Genomic DNA, 21,751 nt, shown 5'->3' with positions numbered 1-21,751 from the left:
GAGAGCTGCTAAGATCTTTTAAACTTACGGAAAAAAAACTCTTTTAGAGTTCTGTGAAAGTGTGAGATGCACAATATATATGTAATTCATTTAAACTAAATACCAAATACAGAATAGTGTAGTATTAAGATTTTATTGACAATTTTGCATTTGGGACCACGGATGCCTTGTTAAGGAACCAATAGCCTCCTACTCTTCAATTAAAGTGTCAGAGTTCACAATAAACATCTGCAGTCCCCAGTAAGTCCTTCACCAAAATCAGGGGAAACCAGACTTGATGCTTCTAAGGTAAAAAATTAGATCGTTTATAAAGAACGAAGGCGGGTAGGAGGACAGTTCTTATAGGTGGATTTTTAAATCCTTTGCAGATCACTTTTTAAACCTTCTGCTTAGTGCTTGACTAATTGCTTACTCTGGGTGATAGGCTGGGGTAACTTATTTCTGGAGGCAGGGGGGGAAAGGGTGGTCTCTTATGTGTGGAGCAACACTTTTGTGGATGGTGGTTCTTAAACCAGCCTCAGTCCTGGAGTATAGGCAGAGTACAGATGATCTGGTTGAAGTTGCAGGATAAATACAATTTCATTTGCCTCTGCAGCTTAATTCCTGGATGATACCACATCCACATATGTGGTGCAATGTATGGTTTCACTTCCCATGAGATTTTCTTATGAAGATCATTTTATAGACTATCTTAAGCAGCCATTAAATATAGCTGCCTGTTCCTTGTTCGGTGTTCGAATTCTAGTGATGTGTATGCGGATACAATGAGACACAAACGCAGCAGTATGGGTTAAATGCAGTAGCTGCAACTTCCTTTAATTAACCATTAACTTAATTTACAGTGACATCACCCCAGTAACTACCTTGCTGGACACTTTCAGTGCTAATTTTAAGCAGAGGTATCAAGAAATCCAAATGTGGCGAAAGGCCTTATTCCCCCCTCACTGAATTTCTCTATCCTCTTTACCTCTGGATAAGAAACTTGGCCTGGATAGCTAGAGTGTCTGCCCACTTGGTGTGAAATAGGAATTTTAAGATGAGAAGAGCCTAAAACTGCACAAGGCGGAGGGGGGCACTGACACTGTGCTAAACTAATGCCCAAACAAGTGCCTGACTAGTCCCCACCTGGAGTTAAGGGCCCAGATTGACTCATGTTAACCTACAATTGGCACAGGAAACTCACCACAATTTGCAACAATTGAAACTGATGTTTTGAAAACCAGACTCCTGGGGTGGATATAGCAGGGGGAGAGTGTGTATTCTAATATGTGGGGGAAAATCCCTTCCTGATTTCCCTGGAAAGGTGATTGGTGCAGCCCTGGCACTAGAGGACATGCAGCACACCTTTCTAAAGGGAGGAAGAGGCAACTATCTAAAGGGATGGAGCCAAAAGGGTGCCAAATACCCAGAAGGTGCCCTATGTGCTCTTAAATGAGACAGGGGAAACCAATTGGTCTCCTCTGTGAACCAGGCAATGATGAGTTAGTGGAGGTGAGGGCGAGGGCCTGCCTCTACACCCATCCTGTGTTTCCGTTTTGTTCCCATTCCCACCACATCCCCACCAGACACAGGAAAGGCCATCCCAGGAAAGGCATGGGCAGAGGATTGGCAACCTCAGTGGGGTCCCCGGCTCCATCCTTCCTCCATGTTAGCACTCGTTACTGCCTATCCCTATTGAAGCTTCACCCTGGCTAGCAGGTTGTGCATTTTTTTTGTGTTCTGCGGAATGATAGTGAGATCCAGTGAAACTTCACTCTCTGACTTCAGATGGGAAATAAGCTGCAAGAATATCTTCACTTTGTACCTACTACAGCAAACTTGAAAGGAAACACTGTCATTGAAAAGTAATGTCCGTGGCCAGTTTTTTCAGTGTGTAGTTTACTACTGAAAATATTTGCTTTATTAAGGGCAAATCTTCTGAACAGTTGACCTCTTCCTCATGCCTGATCCTGAAGTGGAATCTTGTGGGTAGATCAGTGAAATCAGTTTGCTTCTACGGACACTGAAATGGTTTAACACCTTTTTTGTTTTACCTGAATGTAACCCGTGCATTCATTTGTCTACAAAAGATGCACATGATCCCTCCCCCAAGGACTTTGTATTCTAAATTAGACAACTTAGTGATTTGTATTTAAACTTAATTAAGGAATGATCTAGGCTCCTCTCTCTGGCCAGTTAACTTGGTTTCTGTGCAGGGTCACAGTAGTTTATATGTGGGAAGAAAGGTTTTCTCAGAGCTTTCCAGGAGGGTTTTGCTTATGTCTTTACTGGGCTGAATAGCAAAGAAGCAAACCTTTCGGGCAGTATGGATTGAGGATTTGGGGTAAATAATTTTGTCCTTCCATAGTTGCAGCTCTGAAATAAGCTTTTTTTTAATAACACACTGAGTGCTACAGATTTACATAACTTTCAGAATGTTATTGTATTTATTTATTCGTTATTTAAAGGATGAGTAAGTAGGGGCCTAAATTATTTACACCAGTGCTCTCCATATTAAGGTTTTTCCTAACCACTGCTGCACTATTGAGCTGCAAAACTTATATAAATGGTTAGAGCCATACTAAATGAATTCCATTTCAGGATCTCTTGAAATGTTCTGCTCTCTGTGCTGTAGAGTAGAAATGGGAAGTATAGTGTTGAGCTAGATATGGTGTCCTGTTAAAAATGGCTTACACCAGGTAGTGGAACTAAAAATGCCTTCCTTTTTTTTTTAATCTTGCTTCATAGAATTTCTTTGGTTATTCCAGTTTCTAGGGCCAGTTGATAGGGCTTCCTGCTCCACACACACTACTATCAGTTTCTCTAGTATTCTGACACTGTCACTCTAAAGTGAGTGCAACTTGCCTTTGTTGAGTTTCAGTAATTACACAAATTTATCATCAAAATCTAGTGAATGTAAATACACTCATGTTACAGATTTTCCAAATTTTAGAGCCATAACTAAGCTGTTCTTGTAAATCTGCTAATTTTGAGGAAGGCCATACTGAGACATCTTTTATGGAACACAGTGGTGCAGTGTGTTACAGATTATTTGTTCATGCATACAGAAATGCATAGAATAACGTTTACAATTGTGATTATTTACTGGGTATTAAAATGCTAGCGTATGATGACTGTTCAGCATGTCCAAAAAAACTGACTATTGCTATGTTCCAAATACAGCAATATAAAAAGTTTTCTTGTTCTTTTTGGGTTTTATTTGTTCAGTTTCAGGTATTCTGTTTTCCAAAGAGAAACATAAAATCCTTTTTACTTTCAGAAATGAAGTATCCAATATCAAAATACAAGAATACATTTTATAGCTTGATATATCTTACACTGTCACAACAGATTTGTAATTCTGTCTACAAACTGGCTATATACCAACTTTTAGGTTAGTAGAAAAAAATCTTTCTTCTGTGGGGAAAAAAAATGTGCTTTACAGCTGAAAGTTCTAGTACACAAACAACAAGTACATGGCTACAACTTCAAGCAAAATTAGTGACCTAGATTCTGTCTGTTTCAGAAGACTGTTGTTCCTTATTTCTTTTATAGCTATTTTGCCTTCTAAGAATGCTGCTAAGAACCTGACCCTATAAACATTTACTAAAGAGTATAACACTTATACTGGGAATAGTCTGATCAGTGTTAGTGTGGGATTCATCCCCATGTTTAGAAGTGGGGTAGTTAGGGTGACCAGATGTCCCAATTGTATAGGGACAGCCCAGATATTCAGGGCTTTTTCTTATATAGGCGCCTATTACCATTCACCCCGTCCTGATTTTTCACACTAGCTATCTGGTCACCCTGGGGGTAGTGATGTGGCTGGGAGACCTAGGGAGAGTTCAGAAATGATTGTCTGCTCCCATATTCTTGCTATTCATGTTTTAGGCACCCAGTTTTCTTGTTTGTGTAACTTTTTACCAGTGATGCCAATGTTTCCCATCTTATCATAGGGATTCTTCCAGTCTATCAATAATCCTTGGGAGACTCATAGATTCTAAGGTCAGAAGGGACCAATATGATCATCTAGTCTGACCTCCTGCACAATGCAGGCCACAGAACCTGACCTACCCACTCCTGTAATAAACCTCTAACTTATGACTGAGTTATTAAAGTCCTCAAATCATGGTTTAAAGACTTTAAGGAAAAGAGAATCCACCAGCAAGTGAGCCGTGCCCCATGCTACAGAGGAAGGCTTCTTTCTGGTCACCTAACACTAACCTTAGTCTGTGCCAACTTTAGTTAAGTGGCAGAAGGAGAGTGAATAGAGTCTGTCCTTGCTGTTTAGGTGCATTTTTTCCCCCTCCCTGCAAAACTCTAATATTCTTATCTGGGCTTATGTCTGAGACTTTCAAAACATGTTGTCTTAGAATGATGCTTTTTCTTCTACTGAATAGTACAGTGCTGGTGTGTGTGTGTTTGTTTTTAAAGAGCTTACATTTTCTAGGTGTGTTGGAGAAAGCTAATTGAGAAGATCTTCTGCAAAACAGTTGAGTAAATTCTAAGGAATGCTCAGTTCTCTCAGATCAGATCATATACAGTTCACTGACTTAACTTTGCCACAACTGTATGTTTACAAAAAGGATATCTCTCATTTAAGCAAACAGAGAGTCCAGCGGAGGGCAACAAAAATGATTAGGGGGCTGGAGCACAGGACTTATGAGGAGAGGCTAAGGAAACTGGGCTTGTTCAGTCTACAGAAGAGAAGAATGAGGGGGGATTTGATATCAGCTTTTAACTACCTGAAAGGGGGTTCCAGGGAGGATGGAGCTAGGCTGTTCTCGGTGGTGGCAGATGACAGAACAAGGAGCAATGGTCTCAAGTTGCAGTTGGGGAGGTTTAGGTTGGACATTAGGAAAAAGTATTTCACTAGGAGGGTGGTGAAGCACTGGAATGGGTTACCTAGGGAGGTGGTGGAATATCCATCCTTAGAGGTTTTTAAGCTGAGGCTTGACAAAGCCCTGCCTGGGTTGATATAGCTGAGGTTAGCCCTGCTTTGAGCAGGGGGTTGGACTAGATGACCTCCTGAGATCCCTTCCAACACTAATATTCTATGATTCTAGATGAGGCTCTGGCCATATAAGTCTACAGCCCATATGTAAAGTCAGGCAAGCAGTCCTCTGGTTTGTATTTCCATGAGTTTGGCTGGAGGAGCAGGCCTGTTTTAGCTGAACTACATTGGCTCAGTATTTTGGTTTGACTCTATCTCCCATTATGGTAGCTCCTTCCTCCCTTGCCTAGAGTTTTTTGTTATCTTGCTAACCTAAAATGAAGGCAATTCTGCCATTTAGGAAGATCAGAAAAATGGCTCGGCCTAGAGGACCGGGTGAATTAGTAAAACATGGTTAACTTGGTCAAAACAAGGCAGTTAGAATGACAAGCTCCTAGTCCATAGCTTCACTGTTCCATTGGTTGTGCTTTATAACGCCTGAGGCAAGGTTCAGCACTAGCAAATGCCTGTCTACATAGCTTCCTCCTCCAAATCTACACACACACTCAATTGTGCACTTGGTTAGAAATGTCACTATGTTACAATAGTGTGCTCTAAATGGAATTTGCAAATACAATATGAACCAAATCTGAAAGTGCTGGTTTACTATTCATTTTTTTCATTTTAAGATAAACCTTTTAATTTTTCTAGTTATCTGGATTATATGACAGATTTAATACTTTAAAGTCAGATTTTCAAAAGAACTCCGCATTAGCCTAATTCTACTGTTACTGAAGTCTGTGGGATTTTACCATTGACTGGAGTAGGCGCAGAGTTAGGCCAACCCTGAGCATTTTTCAAAATCCTACTCTAAAAGTCTTATGAAACTATAAAATAAGGATGTCACATGGATGTTGTATGGTCTGTGTCCATTTATCTGAAGTGAATTACACCTCTTAACACATTGTCAAGGCCTATGTCAGAAATAGAGCAGAACTCAAGCTTGGGCATTGTAAAATCTTCCCATATTCTTCTATCTTTTTCAGACACACAGGGTAGAAAGTTTTTGTGTACAAAATGTATCTGATGTAAACTAGAATCTTAACCATTGGAGGTCATAAGAAGAAAGGCTATAAGTATACAACCTGATATTTCTTTTGATTTATGTTGTAAATATGCTCTTCTGTAATAATTCTAAAAATGAATAGTTCAACTTTTGGACACTGTAACAATAACATTTAAGTATGTTTTTTCACTTTGCTTCTGCTAGGATAGAAGTTATTCACATCAAATGACTAGAGATATAGCTCATATATTAGTGGTGAATTGGTAAGATATTAAATAACTTATTTTAAACTTCATGCAGGCACATACCTATTCTTTGGGTGCGACACTGAAAGCAGCAATTGAATATGTGATGGAGCCTGAGATAGAATCAGAGTTTGGGCAGGATCTACAAACTCTGCTGGAACAAATGCAAGAAGACAATCCTGAAGATAGGCCAGATATTGAGGTAAAATATCCTGCTATATATAATATATATATATATATTTTTTAATCTTTTAGTAAGCTAACATTTTCCTTACATGTGTATGTCATTTTTTTTTTTTATTTTGTATGTCCATATTGTGTAACTGACCTGAAGTGTCTTCCGAGTTAGAAAAATTCCTTCATTTTCTTTATCTCCAAAGTCTTGGATACGCAATGTAGAGGAAAGAGGAGGAATTACTTAATGGTAATTGTGGTTCCCAGAAGGTTGTACATGTAAGATGTGGATCCAAAGTCCCCAGATGCACCATCGCTTGCAATTCATGATTTGTTTCTTGAGACATTGAGACATCTCCTTTTAGAAAACCTTAGAATAAGAAAGAAAAGAGGGCATTACACTACAAAAAAGCCCATGTTGTGACTCTCAAATTTTACTTTGAGTGTATGTAAAAGGAGGGATGAGGGAGTCAGGCTTAGGATAAAGTTCTGGGCGTTTACAGAGCATTCTTTACTGATAAGTACCATACCTGTATTATATTACTGATGAGTTTTTCCTGTAATTGTACAACTCTTTTGGTGAAACACCTCTGATTAGATGCCTTTTTAACATTTTAAATATTTGTTTTGCCATATTTGTTTTCTTATTTTATCTGCTTTTAATTTGTTTACCAAAACAATTAATTGATGTATAGGATTTTGCAAAGTGAGGTATTCAAGAATCTATATTTTAAGTATTGGTTACCCTACTCTTTACTATTTGACTTTCATGCATAGTTTTGCTTTAATTTGTATTTACATGAATTTTCCACTATGTAGCTCAAGAATACCAGGAGGGCTATAACTTGATTTTTCTTTGCCAGTGAGTCTCAATTTGTACAATATGATAAGCCTTTAGACTTGTAACATCCAGCTGTTTAAGTCTGAGGTCAGGAGACTGAAAATGGTCTTTTGGACCGATTTTTCTCTCTCTCTCTCTCTCATTTTGTTTTCTTTATTGTGCTTAGTTGCCATGAAGACAGTGGAAACCACCTGCAATTCCCTTGCTAGGGATCCTCTAGCCATGGGAGAGTCCCATGGGCATAAAACCTGGCATGGCCATCTCCTACACCTCTCTCCCCGGGCTCCCTGATGCAGGCAGGGAAATTACTGGAGCATATGTTGTGATCAAAACTATACCCAGATGGTATATGGTCCTGTATCTTGTTAGCAATGTGCTATGAATGATAACATGATCATTTAAAGCCAAAACTTGGATAATTTGTTTACCTTAAGTAATCAGTATATGTTTTAACTTTTTCTGTAGAGTATTATATCATTATGTGAAGAAAAATTGAAATTTGCTTCCTCAAGTTATATTTGTCGAAGTCTATCTGCTGTTGGAAGAAGGGTGCTTTCAATAGAATCATTTGGTACTTTTCAAGGTAAACTTAATATTTTTCAAATTAATATAATATATTTCAGAGTCCTAACATGTGAATAGTGAAATCCAAGAACATGATCTGAAAATGTTATATTGTATGCTATCGCTGTACTCTTTCTGTTGTCTAGAAAGAAAATAGAACCTATTTAATAACTCCTGAATCAAAATATATGTGGATTCTCTTTTATTAGGAAAAAGCCAAACATTCAGTGAAAAAAATAAACTTACATTGAACAATTTTCCATTCTGACTTATGACTCCTCTCTCTCAAATTTTGTACTTTGTGATAAAAATGACATGCTCAGAGAGTCCTGTTCCTATAATGCATTTTAAAATGTTCTGTGGGGGCAAAAAAGCTGCAAAGTGCAAAAGAAAAGTCTTATTAGGAAAGATAAAAGGTTTAAACACTTTTTTTATTGTGAACATCTGTTTTTGCATCTAGACAGCTGTGATAACATGTGGAAGGGAAAAGTGTGTTAGAAAAGTGTGGGATTTAAATTATGCACAAATGAAAAATACAACATAAAAGGTGATTTCTCCACAGTGGAAGACACGACAGCAAGCTATTACAGAGACTCTTCTGTCGCCAATGTGGCATTGAATGCGAGAGAAAGTGGTTTAAAGGAAATGCAAAATGGTCTGTGTAATGGAAGATCTCAACATTCACAACTTGCAACTCAAGTTAAAAAGAGCAAAGAAGAGGACAAGCATGTAATATATAATGAAAGATTTGCTAACATTGCTTTGGAGACAAAACCATGCACTAATGACAGAGAGAGAGATGTTTTTAAGAAAAGTTGTTTAAGAAAAATGAAAACTTTTCCAAAACTACCACTTGAAGTTACAGACACAAATAACTGTTTCACATCTCTAACAAACAATGGACCACTGGCCGAGAAAAATCAGTCACTAACACATGAGTCAGTACCTCCAGAAAATAACCGGATTGTTGCTTCAGAGGGAAAACTTAGTCCATTCAATGCTAATAATCCACCAAGAATAAGACCAAAGAATTACCAGGTCTCTGATCTTCCTTTAGATGCATCTTGTGTGTGTACACAGGTCTCTGGCATGGACCTAGAAGAATATATGCTATCTGTTAATGGTAAAAAGAAAGCTTCTCTTTCATCTAATCATATAAAAGGATATTCCCATGCTACCTCTGAAACTCAAAATATCACTAGTACACTAAAAAGCCCAGATCAATCCGCTGCTGGAGCAGAAAAACTAGACAACTATACAGCACTGGAGGACTATACTGAAATTTCTCATGGGTCAAATGAAAATTGTATATCACATTTTAACAAGATGGCTTCAATATTATCAACAAAAAACCATAGGAATGGATATGAGTCAAGCCTCATTAGTTCTCCAGAGTTACTCAATGGTGTGATGAGTGCAAACAATAATGAAAATCACTGTGGAAGCAGAGAGTCAGAAGTCAAAAGTAATGAGCAGGTAGTGAAAACAAAATCTTCATTATATAGTTGTTGTAGTCATTTATGTGGAGAGGAAATGAGTTAAATACCATGTGTTATCCCCAAGTTAACATAGCTATACAGAGTAGAACTTCACTAATTTGCACGCTTTACAATTCCCATCACAAATTTTCTCACCAAAGATAGGAGTAAGGTACTGAAGTGAGGTGTCCTGATTGCTAAGCTTTCATCATTTTAACATTTTTCTAGGCTGTACTTGTGTATGCTCACTAGCACATTACAAAGTGGCAGCATATAATTTAAATTAAATGCCAATTGTTGGGTGAAAGCACAAAGTGTACTTTCAATTATCTTTGGATTTATTTTTTTTAAAGAGGTTCATGCATTTTGCTGACTCACAAAATGCACTAATTTGCAGTGGATCTTAGAATGAGAATTAGAGTTCTTGGGTGAGCTCCTGGCTTTATTGAAATCTCTGACAAATATGCCATTAACTTTAATAGGGCCAAGCTTTTATTCCTTTTTGAGTTTTAAAGCCACATACTTATTTAAGCTTATTTCAGAATTGTACAAATATCATATTCATCTTCCATTCTGAAAGGCCCTTCTTTATATGTGATGCATTACATTTCATAATATGCATGTATTGTGTGTACGTAATTGCATTCTGATACATTGGCCAAAAATGTTTTGCTTCTATGAACAGCCATATAAAAGTGGGGGGAGAGAGTCGATTCCATCAGGGTACTCCGTTGGTCAGTTGGGGCAACATTGCCTCTTCCCCCTCAAAGTTCTCAGGGTGGACAAGTTTGGTCTCTGACTAGATGGTTTTCTCTTGTGTCACACTTGAACAGTCATGAACCATCCATGTAATAGGAGAATTTGTGAATACCTCCTCAGGTTGCTTTAAGCTTCTCAAGTTATGCTGTGACTTGTACAGAGTGAGCAGCATGAATGCTCCATTCTCACTTGATTTGCAGAATTTTGCCAAGGCTAAGTGATTTTCTTTTAAAAATAAATAAATGAATGAATAATAAAATTCTTCTCTGATGGCCAGATTGATCAACCTGCTGTCTCTATTCTTCATATCAGGTCTCAACTTTGAGGTGTCTACCCCCTCAGCCTGAATATTAGCAAATAATTAACAGATATATAACTGAAGAGCTTGTGATGCAGCTAACTCCTGAATTATCAAAAAGGAACTCCATCTTGGAGAACACACACACACACACACACACACACACACACACACACACACACACACACACACACACACACACACACACACACACACACACACACGTTCCTGCCTATCAGGATCAGACTACAAGCATGGACAAGCACCATAGGGTTCAGCTTTCAGGGAATTCTGACTAAACACATTGGTGTCTCCTGTGTTCTATTCAAACCCCATGGATTTTCATTTTCTTGGACTCTTGGATAAGGTCTGTTTGTTGCAGGTAATTGTTTCAATTTCTTCCAACCTTCTGTTATCACATATTTATTCTCCACACACCTTGGTGGTGATGGTGGAGCGAATGGGGAAATTCAGATCTAAAATCAATCTTGTATCTTTTTTTCCCACAATGCAGTGATTATCAGTTCCTCTTGGTTTCCATGCACCTACTTTATTTCATAGTCATGCTTGTGTGTGTGAATGTGTGGCCTGCATGAATGAGTGTGTGAATGTATTCATTCTGGACACAAATTTAATAAGTGTTCATTACCTTTCACCTCCTCTCTTCTGTTTTGGGTGAGTCATTCTCCTTATGAGTCATTCCTTATCACCCAGAGGAATTAATCATCCATAGTTTCCCCAAAATACTTACCAGCACATGTTCATTGCTTTGCAACTGTTTTTTTTAAATTGTATCTCAGGACCTACATTTATAATATTCCACTCTTTCCTTTGGACTCTTCTTGGCCTACAGAGTTCTAACAAAACTCGTGGCAGTTGCAGCAACTGTTTTCTGGACACAAGGGTTTGTAGCTTTGCTCTCAAATAATAGTACACTCAGCTATGCCTAGGTCTTCAAGTGACACACACAGCAGTATCCTGAGCCTTACATCTGTGCTACACCCTGGATCTCACTGAGAATGTCAATAGACATTTGAGTTATGCAGAACCTCATTCTCTTGAGAATTCCTTTGCACAGAGATGCTGAGAGATAATTCTGTCTGTAGAGAGGATGACTAAAGTAAAACCAGCTCTTGCTTAACGGCAGCAGTGTGCTCACTTCTGGCTATCACCTACAGATATACACTTCAGTGAATGAGCTGGAACCAGCTGGGGACACAGCTTTAACAGAATGATAGGAGTTCTTCTCTGAAGAAAAAGTCTTGCATTGGCTCTATAACTTGAATCTATTTTAAAGAGAATCCATCTGTTTGATCTTCAGTGAACATTGTGGCAACAGTTGTGAGCCTGGTTGGTTGAGTACCTGAAGATACTTTAGGAGAATTTATGTGTTGCCTTAATTCTGAGGAGAATTATTTTCCCAAAATAATAAATCCATAACAGATACTAGACTGCTTTCTTTTGAGAAAAGGGAACCTCAGGATTATCTTAAAATGAAGCCTATCTTTCCTGTGGGCAGATAAATCCTCATTGTTCTATGAGCAGTCCATCTTCGATGAAAAATGAATATGCTTCCCTATAGGCAGAGCAGAAATTCATTCTCCTGGTGAGTGGGCTCTTCTTCCTGTTGTTCCAGTCACTGGTGCAAATGTGGTTTTCTTCATGGGTACCTTTACCTCTGTGGTGAATACACACATCACTGGAAGTGAAATCCTGGCCCCACAGAATTCAGTGACAAAACTCTCATTGACTCTCATGGAGTAAGGATTTCACCCTGGATGTTGCTCCAGTTATTGATAGACCCCACATTTGTGACAAGGAGGGCTACAGATCATAGAGATGTACTGTCAGTAGAAGGAAGGATTCTTCTGATTCAAGTTCTCAACTTCCTGTCTTAGTGAACAGTTCTATATAAAGCTTCAGGTTCTGACACACAAACACTTAATGCTTATGAGAACCCATTAAAATCCAGACACTCTGCTAGGTCTTTGTCTATCTTAGAAGAAATTTTTCTACTGGTTTAAGGAGAGGGCCCTTTAAACCTACCAAATTATCTCTCAGCAAGTTCTAGTGATTTTTACCAACAAGATGTTGATAAAGGCATTGTTATCTGTTCTCTAAGGCATTGTGGCCCTGCTCTGGTGTCCCTTAAAGGGAACCGTTGAAGAATACTGTACTGGTCAGCAGCTTTGGTCCAAAACAGTTCCTTAAAGTTCTAGAATTAAGCTGCTTTCTTAAGCAGATGTTTTCCACCTACAGACTAAACTCAGAATTGAGGGTTCTTTGTAAATCCTCCTTCTGAAGGAAGTTCTTTAAAGTTTCTAGCAACTGTCTTTTTGTTTCTAGTAGCAAATTATTTTTCTCCTTCAGGTTTCTGACACATGGCAGCCTTTTGCTTACAGGTTCTCCTCCCCATTTTTTAAAAACTCTATTCTTACAGAATTGCCCGAAGTTCTGTGACATCCTTTGTGCACAAATGTCACACCTGATTTTTTTCCCCCTAGTGTCAGAATTCTTATGTCCTTTTTCCCGAGAGGCCAAAACAAACGTCCAGGTGTCTATATTACATTTTTGTCTTGGTATTGAACACAAAATTTGAGTCGGAAAGTTTTTCATGTACTGCAAGAGAACCAAGAAAGGGTCTGAGTCAAATAAGAATGTACTTTGCCCCCTTTTCAGTTAAATATGTAACGCTTATGTGAACAAATCTGCAAAGCTTCTGTGTACCAGGCATTATATACTAATATGCATATATATGTCTGAAAATGCAATTTTCAACAGAACTGTTCTAACCTCTCCAAGTATTCTGTATTTAGAAGGAATGCTATACAAGTCCTATCTACTTAGTGATTAACCTTGTCCACTCTGGAGAATAGACAGGTTTTTTTTCTTATCTGTCAATAGTATTTCTCCAGAGGACATCATGTCTGTCTAACGCCCTAACCCTGCTTCCTGTATGGCTTACTGCCAATTGGCGGTAGTAAAAATGCTCACTTACTATTGTCCTGCTTCTGCAATGTATCTTGTGAGGGCACTTAGTAATAGCTTGCACTTCCGCAAATAAACATTTTTCACTTCAAGCTTGAGTGGGGATCCTTTATTTTTCTAACCAATTTTATTCCAATCAGGCGTGTCATATCTATGCTTTTAAAATATTTTTTTAAGCAAATGCTATTGATTTCACACCAGAAAAGCACTATCAGGAACCAGGTGGTAGACTGTTTTGGTGCTCAAACATCTGTTTTCTGTTGGTCATTCATACCTAGTCAAGTGTGACAGAAGTGAAAACCCACCTAGGTAGAGAATGATATTGACCATTAGTGAAATACCATTTACAGGTAAGAAAAATTGTCTAATCCCAAAATGATGCTCCCTAGGAGAGGGCTAATGTGTTACTTATTACCTTGCTATGGCTGTTTACAAGATGCCAGAATATGTTCACATAACGTATTACTACTCTTGGCATACAAGGCAGGCATAGTTCAGATAGTGAATATCCCCAGATGTTTGGGTGTATAAAACTGGTATCAACAGTGAATTATAAGAGTATCACTTAATATTTTTTCTTCGGTTCTTAACCAATATCATTCAAATTAGTAGCCGGAAGGGGCGTGTATTATACATGCTACAGATTTTTTTCATTAAAGTAAAAAGTCATTAATGCCAACAGTACATATTAATCTATAATATGTTTTCATATTTCTCATCAAAGCTACTGTGATGAAGAAAATATTTTCTTAAAAACTTGGCTTGTAAATCATTTCTAACATGAAAAGGATACATTTTTCAAAAAATTGATACAATCTGAGAATTTCAGAAAGAAATACAGAGAAAATGAGAACTTTGCACAGGCTTCTGCATATAAGTAGATGGCTAGTGGTGCAATGGGGATGTTGGATAAAGTTCATATCAACAGCATAGTGGATTCAATTTCCTGCATGCTCTGAATATAGCCTTCTGAGATTTGCTTTGCTGGACGTTTCTAGTGGCTATTTCTGAAAAGCTTAAATAAAAACTTTTTTTAAAGTACCACTGAATTCAGTAGAGCATAAACATGCTTCATTTACTGCAAGGGAACCAAGAGAGGGTCTGACTCAAAATAAGAATGCTTACATTATTTGCTGAATTGGGGCCTTAAGTAAAAATGTTGCCTCATAATAATAACTAAGGAAAGCAACACCACTTCCCAAGTAAACTTAATTTAATTGGACTCAGTGGAATTATTTTGCTCAAACAAGACTATTGAGTATTTTCTGATAATATCCATAGTGCTTATACCAAATAATTTGCCAGGGAAGTGTAACTCAAAAGAATACCAATTAAATAAAATTCAGTAACCTGTAACTTGCCTGCATCTTTTCTTTTCTTTCTGCATTCCTCCCACTTTAGTTTTTCTTCCCCTGTGCTTATCTGATTCAGTCAGTCACAGATAATGGTGGTATTTCTCTTGTCTGGTATTTATTTTATTACATCCTTTTCTGCTACTTTTCTCTGAAATAGCATTTCCATTCTTATAAGTCTTGTCCTCTCTGCATCCATTCTGTTCTGTTGTGTTCTCTCTCCTGTGGTAAGCTTTTCCCCTTTGCTACCCTTCTTAAATTATTTCTACTTTCCGGCTCCAGTCAGTGTTTCTCTTTCTTTCCTTCCTCACTCCTCTTCTTCCTGCATGTGATAAGAAAGTACAGTATGTCTCTTTCTACTCCCCTACTAACTTGTGTGTTTCATATTTACTGCCCACGTCACTGGAGCCTTCAGGGTGGATGCTGTTGCTGCGGATGAACATGAGGGACTGGGCCATCTTCTTCCTCCTTCTCTGGCCATTAGCTCCTTAGTGTGGTCAGAAGTGCTTGATATATATGGAGCAGAGAAAGCATTCAGAGGGGGACAAAAGGAGAGGTAGCATCAGCTTTCTGTGCAACAGCTATGAGTGCCTTTTAGGAGCAGCAGACTGCAAGTTCCAGTGAAGAAGGTTTCTTCTCTGCTCTAGTAGCTGTTCTGATGTGGAACAGAGTAGCATGGCCTCAGGGGGAAATATGGGGCAGTTGACACCATAGCATTTGTTGACTTGAAAGACTTTCTGAGCCCAAGCAGCAGTCCCAGATTGTCTGAGGAGTTTCTCCAAGTCTGGCAGTTAATCCATGGCTGAATTTTAAATTTTAACACCTGTTTTAATTTTAAAGCTTCTCCATGAAGAGGCCATAAGCATAGCTCAGAGGCATGTCAGAAATATCACTGTATGGAGAGGGGAACAAAAATGCTAGACATAAGGGACATCACAAAACCTTTCATATGGCATGTTGACCACACTTTAAGTGAGGGTCCTGTAGCTCAGTTAGTGTCTTGTTTTTGCTATCTGGCCAACTTTTAGAAGATGACTCTTTTTTTTTTTTTTTGAGGTCATGCTTTTGTGCAGCTGACTACTTTTAGCTGATAAAAACTATTTAAATAGTTATTTTTCTGAACAAGATCAAGAAACAGAATTGCAAATGAGCTCTGTGTGTCACACTCCAGGATACTTTTGATAGCAAAATTTGAAAATTAAACTTAACCTGATCAGGTTGGATCACATGTACCTGTAGTGAAGTTAGCTATGCTTTTTTATGGCAACACACTACACCCGGTGTTGTGTTAAGAGAGAATATAATACATGAAAATGTGTGTTGAGAGCAGACTACAAAAACATAGCACTTTAAAAAGCTGTCAACTGTTAAGATGTACAGTCAACACAAAGTTTATATGGTTCACTTTTTAAAGGGATGTTTAATAGGTATTAGACCAAAGTATTTACCTACCTTGATGGCTGCCTCATGGTGAAAGTCAGAGTACCTACAGGATTCCAGGTATGGATATGATGTGGCTCTTTCCTCCCAAGTCTACTGATCCTTGGTCTGATGAGAATGTTTTTAGCATGTGTGACTTACATCAAACTTTTGTAACTGTAGATAGTAAACATCTGTTCTAGTCATGAAACTCCAAAGTAAGTATTCATAAATTCTAGCCTAGGAAGTACCAGCACCTGTGAAGAGCAGTAAATATTATTGTCTTGCTTTTGTACAATAACCTTTCTTTATACCAGGGTGATGGCCAAGTACAGAGAAGAATGGTAACTGCTGATAATGGGGGAGGCACAGTAGCAGGCCCTCCTCTCCCCCGCCTCACCACCACAGCCACGGTCAACTTCCTGGTGACTGCTAAGGCACCCTCCAGCCAACACCCTTTTGCCTCCCTTCCCATCCCCCCCCCCCCCCGCTCCTGAATCCCCCCCCCCATCTTGGCTCCTGCTGCCTCCTTGGGCTCCCCAGATCCCCACCCATCACCCCAATCCCTGTTGCCTTCCCCCCACCATTGCCCCGACTCCCCAAGCTCCCTTCTGTGCACCCCAGGCAAGCTTGTCCAGACACATACTGGAGCAGGTGACTGCAGCTGTCAGCGAGGAAGGGACAGGACTCAGCAGGCTCCCATGCCCCCTCTGGTAGAGAGCTGTGCTGCCAGCCTAGTCTTACTTCCCTGCTCGGGGCACCATCTAGTGGGGCTTAGAGGGAGCACTAGCTGCTGGTACCTTCCCAAGACCTGTCCTTTCAGCTGTGCTCTGCCTGGCTCTCATCCTGGCAGAAATCTGCGGGGAGGGGGCCTGTGACCCCCGTGTGCATTCCCAACACATCACGTATGGCCAAGCATAAACACTTTGCTTGATAAGCAACCCACAGCTTTTAGTGACACTACATGCCATTGGTGTCAATTAAATTGTTGACAAGTATTAAAAAAAAAAAATAATTTTCTTCTACTTCAAATTAATCCTAATGTTTCTGCTGTCAATGTTGTATAATTTGTTTCACAGAAGTACAGGAAATTTTGATGAAATCTTTAAGGTAAGATCTATAGTGTTACTGTCAAGGTAGATCAGGATTTCTGCTCTTGGTAGCCTAGGCAGTAGGGTCCTGTATGGAACTGTTCTTTCATCCTGCTCCCGCTATTGTGTCTTGTGGGACCCACAGGATCCCAGTCCCGCTGTAGGGCTCAGCACTAGTCCAGCCCACGGTTCTACTAGGCAGTGGCCCTTTTTAATTGCTTGCAGTGTGATGGAAATAATCATTGTGTTGTAATAAGCAAGAAGATTTCAAACTGTTCAGTTCTCTAGCCATACTTTTTTCCCCCTTTCTGTGAAAGCTACTTTGAATTACAATTTTTTCTGTGTATTTCGGAAGTTTAGAATCAACTCATCTTGTAGTTATGCAAAGATTTTCTACGGAAAGTTATCAGTGACATTTATTAACAATAACTGGAATAAAATACCTCAGTCCAATGTCTTTAAAATATGTGCATTTAGTTTTAAGGTACTTCTTATCAATACATCAGTAGACATTTTGGAAATGTATTTGTCTCATAAATTTTTTCCCCCATTTTCTTTTCAGTGGGTCTCTCTGAAACTACTTTTGTCTCGGTATGGTAAGCCATTGAAAGACTATGAACTCTGGGCATTATGTCATGAATGCTTATTTACACTGCAGACTTACATAGATTATCCAGGTAGTGCCTTCATGGCTTCTAAATACTCTCTCTGTATATTCACTGTTCAGTGTCTTGCATATATTATTGCTAAATATATATCAGGATTTTCATTGTATACACCTATTTAAATGTTTCTCCTGCAACTCAAGTGAAATCTAAATTTTAAAATAATGGGGTTAACTTCAGTTATAGAGGCTGTGATTTGAAATGTTTAGTACGCTTGGAGTTAGGTTTCATGCATTTCATGGGGATAATATATCCCTTTTTACTGGACTTTCGGTATGTCTGAGGAAATTTATAAAGTAAAGAGATTAATTTCCCAGGGTGAGTCTGTACTGTACCTTTAACAAGCCCATGGGGACCTCTCTAAGTTATAGCAGCCTCATGGGATCTCATAGTGGAAGCAATGCTGTTCAGGATCTCCACAGCACACCCCCAAACCAACTTTTGCAAGGGGATCTGACAGAAGGAAACTTTACAGCTGTCTTCTGCAGGGTCTGCACTGGGGGACTCCTCCCACAGCTGGAACCTGGGCATTTAAGGCTCCTTTTTTTACTGCTCTGGCCCTCTAAGCATGAAGAGGCTGCATTGGGGGGTGAGAATTTCATGTGTGTGCTGAATTATAGTGGGAATGTTGAACAGCTTTTGGGACAGCTTATATTGATGAAGCTGAAGAAGCTCTAATATGAAAATAGAGGGGATGGGTTTTTTTTGACTTTCTGTTTGTTTTAAAAATCCTGCCTAAGGATATTGGTTAAATCAGTAGTGAATGAATATAAATAAATCACTAATAAAATCTAATAATTCACAGCATTTTTTAGGATTGTGTTGATTCAGCCATTTTTATCTTTTATAGTGTAAAAATATTACAGAGAAAAATGGCTATAAAATAGATTTTTGTTCACTTTATGCAATGCTTCTCTTAAACTCAACATTTGATAGCTGTGGTGCATCAGAGATGATTTCAGAACCATGGTGCATGCCCCTAATGTTTGGAAAGACTTCAAAATACTGCATATAATGGTCCAGTTTAGCAAATGCCTAGCAAACCTCTGCTACTGCAGGTACACATGTATCAATAATGGCTGAGTTTTCAAGTTACTGATGCAACTTGCACATCTGAACCTTGTCTATTATTTGAAAATTAAAAACTGTTTAAATAAACATTAAGGTTGTGACACAAGCCATAATGGGAGGTATCCTCTCTAGCACCTTCATTTTTGGGTCTTCTGCTTTTCAGTGTGAAACTTTTGAGCTGAATATTGTTCTTAAAAGTTAGAACAATTCTGACAAGGCAGTGTATACCTTTTCATTCTCTTTTTCTCTCTCTCTCTCATTCTAGAACAGCTTTTGGTATTATTTGCTACTTAATGGAAAAACTATTTCTCGTATTGATTTTTTAATACCCCCTTCCCAACACAATTTTAAGTGATTCATTTTACCCATTCTTGAGTCTTTTTTAAATATATGGATGTTTTTTAACCTCCTTTGTCTTTATCAGTCTTTCACTGCCACAGTTAAGTGAGGTGAGATGACTGATTAAATGGCAATACAGATCTAGCTGGCTAGATTAACTGTTCATTTCCATAATTTTTACAGTATAGGTTTCTGTAATTAAATTCATTTTAACCAAGTTTTTTCTTTTCAAATTTGGGAATGTTTTTTAAGTATAGGATCACAAACTATATTTCAAATGCAGCATGTCAAATATATGTTACAACCTTAGATACACAGGTAGCATTTTATTATACTGACTATTTACTCTGTGTCAGACAGAACATGATATCATTATATGAAAACCTATACAGTAAATAGTACTTGCATAACGTACTCCATTCTGGCATTACTATGCCGAATGAGGGAGTGAGGCATATTAGATTTCTATAAATATCATATCCCCTCCACTCCCGGTCAGCTTATCTATTTTGATGTTAACTTTCCTGACTGCCAGGAGTTAAATCAAAAGAGTCTGTTGAGGGAGAAACAGCAGGAAATGAAATAATGACACAGATAAGAGCTCTTTGAGGAAACAGTGGCTTGGCTGTCAATAGGGATGAAATTACCTGTCTTGTTCCATCCAGGCTAGAATGGTTTATTCTTCCCAAGCCTGAAGCCTGGGATAAAAGACAGCATACCTAGAACATGGAAGACCCTAGAAAAGGGAGGTTTTTTGAGTAGCTAGAAGAGACACCCAGGATGTCAATGAATGCTGACAGATTGACAGACACACAAATGCTATAAGCAGGCCAGATTGTTTTCTCCCTGCCAGGGATGGAGTTATCTGGGCTGAGGGGAACTTACAATCAGGGCCATTTTAAGACCTTCGTAGGCCCCCAGACCGAAATAACTAATTTGATTTTAAGCTATTAATAAATAGTTTTTTAAATAAAAATAAAAAATTATATATCAAAAAACTTTTTCGTAGGCCCTGAAAGTTTCGTAGGCCCTAGGCACTGTGCCTATTGTGCCTAATGGATAATACAGCCCTGCTTACAATGGTTAATACCCAGGCATGTAGGCCTCTTGTTTTTATTCTTTTCTCTACATGCTTTGTACCTTTGGTGAAAAATAAATAAAGCTTTGTTACGTAGACAATGTTTGTGTCACTGCACATATCTTGTCACAGGTTTCTAAAGGGAAACTCTTACAGGTGCCAAAACAGAGTTGGGGGCTCTGTCAACACAGTGGAGAACTAGAGCAGCTGCAGCCGAGAGATCTAGGCTGAGGGATGGCCTGTATGGTTCAATCCAAACTGCGGTGGAGGAAGCCAGGCCTGTCATGTCTGGTGTGCACTTGAGAGGCACGGTTTGCCCTGTAGTCATGACAGTTACACAGGGGAATAATAAACTTCTTGGCATGTTCAGGCCCACCTAAATTTGCAGCTTAGTTGCTTAACTGACTTAATCCTGAAGTGCAATGAAAGAAAGCTGTGTTGCTGATTGAAAATAAATGTTAGTGCCTGCATGTTCACAATTACTAAAATACATACCTTAGAACTTGCCATGTAATTGGCCTAAGGCCCTGATCCCAAAAGATACTTCACATTTGTAGACTCCCATTGACTGCAGTGGAGACTTGCATCGCGGAGGGGTTGCCCACACAGAGCAGCTTGCAGGATTGAGGCCTGAGTTAATAAAGAGATGTATGTCTGGACCACGGTGATAAAATAAATAGCGTATATATAACGTATTGTATGTGATTGTGACACAAAAGCATTAAAGTCTGTATTGTGATTAAGACTAGGAAAGCATGAGTTTGCACATGCAGCTGGAAAAGGACATTGCCAACTTAAAAATAAATTTCCATCTGAAAATGTTGAACTAGTAACCCCCATAAGGCTATTATAGCTGAAATAACAACAAAAAGTTAGTGCTTTTTTCCGTATAGCTTCAACTTGTTTCCTTTGTTTGACAGCACATTCAGTATAATAGATTTCATTTGTTTGTTGGTTGGTTTCACTTCTTGTCTCTTGCATGGGTGTGCTGACATCACTTACATGCCACTCTACAAGGACAGCTTGTATGGCTCTTCCTGTAGGCCTGCAAGAGCGTGTTTAGCGGAAACAGCAGCAGTGAATCTGAAACAGAAGACACTGCAGGCAGGTGTGTGCATGTGGGGAGAGAGCAATAGTGAACTAAGTTTGTTTGATAGGGACCTTGGGTTTCACTAAAAAATGGTTCTAAACATAAGTGATTCTGGTGTCTTACTAATACTTTAAAAAAAAAACAACTTAATGACAGAATTGTTTAAAGGATGCTCTGTTATAAAATTGACTTTTAATGAATTAAAAAAAATCAGTGTCCCTTTTAATTGTAATGCTTCCTGCCTTTTCCTATGCTGTCCTGTGTTTAGACTGTCCTCTTTGAACATCTTTATAAGGCCACCTTTCCTCCTTCAGATCCCTT

At 38.7% G+C, this 21,751-nt stretch overlaps 1 protein-coding gene across 3 annotated transcripts in view; it reads left to right on the top strand.

The window, feature by feature from the left end:
* Positions 1 to 21,751, top strand: part of KNDC1 (kinase non-catalytic C-lobe domain containing 1) — a 105,502-nt gene that overhangs the window by 31,831 nt on the left and 51,920 nt on the right. The window contains exons 4-7 of one of the 3 annotated variants that reach the window (XM_067552911.1): positions 6,279 to 6,425; positions 7,704 to 7,821; positions 8,365 to 9,278; positions 17,750 to 17,864. In XM_067552911.1, coding sequence (XP_067409012.1) covers positions 6,279 to 6,425; positions 7,704 to 7,821; positions 8,365 to 9,278; positions 17,750 to 17,864 — 1,294 coding nt within the window. Of the gene's footprint in view, positions 1 to 6,278; positions 6,426 to 7,703; positions 7,974 to 8,364; positions 10,589 to 17,749; positions 17,865 to 21,751 lie in introns of those variants that run through there. The other 2 variants (XM_067552909.1, XM_067552910.1) reach the window with 2 other exon arrangements.

This window comes from Emydura macquarii, unplaced genomic scaffold, assembly GCF_026122565.2.
Source record: "Emydura macquarii macquarii isolate MOO-44397 ecotype Brisbane River unplaced genomic scaffold, CSIRO-AGI_Emac_v2 contig_1390, whole genome shotgun sequence".
Lineage (NCBI taxonomy): Eukaryota > Metazoa > Chordata > Testudines > Chelidae > Emydura > Emydura macquarii.
This window is presented reverse-complemented; position numbering and strand designations above follow the sequence as displayed.